This window comes from Elephantulus edwardii, unplaced genomic scaffold, assembly GCF_000299155.1.
Source record: "Elephantulus edwardii isolate Elephantulus edwardi_28Jun2011 unplaced genomic scaffold, EleEdw1.0 scaffold00038, whole genome shotgun sequence".
Classification (NCBI taxonomy): domain Eukaryota; kingdom Metazoa; phylum Chordata; class Mammalia; order Macroscelidea; family Macroscelididae; genus Elephantulus; species Elephantulus edwardii.
In genome coordinates, this window is record NW_006399788.1 from 19317588 (window position 1) to 19320043 (window position 2456).

The following is a 2456-nucleotide window of genomic DNA, read 5'->3' on the forward strand; positions in this document are numbered from 1 at the left end:
ACCACACTTAGCTTGTAAATTTCCCAATTTTAATTCAAACAAAATACTTTGATCTCCTTCCTGAAAGACTAAATCCACCAGCATTAATGGAAAAGAAAGTTGAGCAGTTGCCTTCCATTAAGATTTACAGCCTTGGAAGCTCAATGGAAACTTGCTTTGAGTTGGAATTGACTGAACAACAGTAAGTTTAAGGATTTTTGAGAGTTTTTGTTTTTTCTGTTTTGCTTTTATTTCCCCAACTAAAAGCCAAAGAGCCTCAATCCTTGTGTATTGAGCTGTGACCCAAAAGTTTGTTGTTCCTCACAAGAGAGGTGGGAAGTCTCCTCTATTAATAATTTGCAACCTTGAAAACCCAATGGAAGGTCACTATGTGCCAGAATAAACTAGATGGTAGTGGATTTAGACAACTAGCACCCTGTTGTTGTAGGGCATTAAATGAGTGTTGCTTACCTAAAAGTAAGTGGTTTGGATCCCCCCCAAAGACATATAGCCTCTAAAATTAATGGAGGGTCACCACAAGGAACAATCAACTCCATGGCAGTAGGTTAAACAAATTATGAAGGAAACTTGGTAACTCAGTGCTTAAAACAATTGGCTGCTAATCAAAAGTTCAGACGTTCAAACCCACGTACTACTCTGTGAGGAAAAAAGATGTAGTATTCTGTATCTAAAGATTAGAAATCCCATGGAGTAATTCTTCCCTTTCTTATAGAGTCACTATGAGTTGGAATTGACTCACTAACAATTATTTTGGTTTCTGAGGTTATATATTTTTTAACTTCTCTTTAGTTTTTTGGTTTTTAACTAGACCATAAGATTTATCCCAAATGGATTATGCATTTAAGTGTACATGTAAAATTTTCTTTTAGAAAAGAAAATCCTGACAACTGGTTTTAACTCAGTAAAGATTTATTAAATGAGAATGACCTTAAGCCTTTTAGACCTTAAATTTTATAATTACAGGATATGAATCAAAATACTTACCTCATATAGTTGAGATGTGGTGGGTTCAAATGAGAAAATGTAAGTCAAGGACCTAACATTGTGCATATCCTATGCAAGCAATGCTAACCTTCCTCCTCTGTGAGAGTTTATTATAAGACCCCATTCATTCTTGTTGTTGTGTGCTGTCAAGTTGGAACTGACTTATATCTGACTCTTAGAGAGTTTTCAGAGGCAGTACATCCTATGGAAGGAAATTGCTCATATTTCTACTGTGGAACAGCTGATAGATTTAAACTGTGTGCCTTTGAGATTGCAATGCAGTTTTCTTAACACTAGGTCACCAGAGATCCATTCATTCTGTTTTTGTTGTTGTTGTGTGCTGATGGTGGAAAAGGATATTATACATCCACTGAAGAAATTCCCCTAGCAAGATTGTAGCTATTCAATTCCTTGGATAATTCACAGGGAAAAATAGATATAAAGAGCATGGAACTTTTACATTGAAAAATCCTGGATTCTATTTCTGGTCTCCAGCTACCATATAGACTGAGCAAGCTTTTTCTCTTCCTTGAGCCTGTTTTTCTTATATTAAAATGGATAAAAGGGAATCATATATGTATGTCGTACCTGGCAGGAACTTAGTACAAACTCTCTGTAGAAATAGGTAACTCTATTAATGTTGTAGGTCCACATATTTTCATCTCAGATGATCTCACACTCTAATTATGTATGCTCACAACTACTGGAGGCAACCAGACATAAATGGGCTTCTTTTGGAGAGTCTAAATGGGGATGGGGCTTGGCCAGAATAAGTATGGAGATGGATGGGATAGGGGAATGATTGGGGTAAGATTGCCTGAGATAAGGTGATGATTGACTAGGATGAGGGTGGAAATTAACTGGGGTGACAGTGGAGATTTCTAGGAATAGATGGGGTGGGGTTTGCTAAAACACGGTGGGAATTGATTGGGTTGGGGTGATTACTATCTGAAGTAAGGATGTGGTTGATTGGGATAGTGATGTGGATTGGCTAGGATAAGGAGTGGAGATTGATCCATAATTACACAATGTTCTTTGACATCCTGGAGTAGAATTCCATGTACTATTTTCCTTTGATAAATATTATTCCCTGCCTTAAATAGAAAGCTCAGAATGTGACTTCCTAACTGAACTCTGTTCTCTGCCTACAGGGTGACAGTGGAGGACCTTTAATGTGCACCTCAGGGCCTGACAAGAGGTGGTACCAAGTAGGTATCATCAGCTGGGGAAGGAGCTGTGGACATAAGGACATTCCAGGGATATATACTTTGTTAGCTAAATATGACCTCTGGATCAAGAATGTGACTGAGATGGAAGGAAGGCCATTTAAAGCTGAGGAAATGAATGACGTTTATGTAAAGAAACAACTGCGCTCCCAGGTCTCAAATTTCTTGGAGCCAAGCATCCTCAGATTATGTCTCCTGCTCTGCCTTCTTCCCTACATGCTCTTCTGGCTCACTTTTAACATTTAA

General features: G+C 38.0%; 1 protein-coding gene across 1 annotated transcript in view; it reads left to right on the plus strand.

Moving 5' to 3' along the window:
• The window catches only part of PRSS55 (protease, serine, 55), a 24223-nt gene extending 21767 nt beyond the window's left edge, over positions 1-2456 (plus strand). The window contains exon 5 of the mRNA XM_006884934.1: positions 2136-2456. Coding sequence (XP_006884996.1) covers positions 2136-2456 — 321 coding nt within the window. The remainder of the gene's footprint in view (positions 1-2135) is intronic.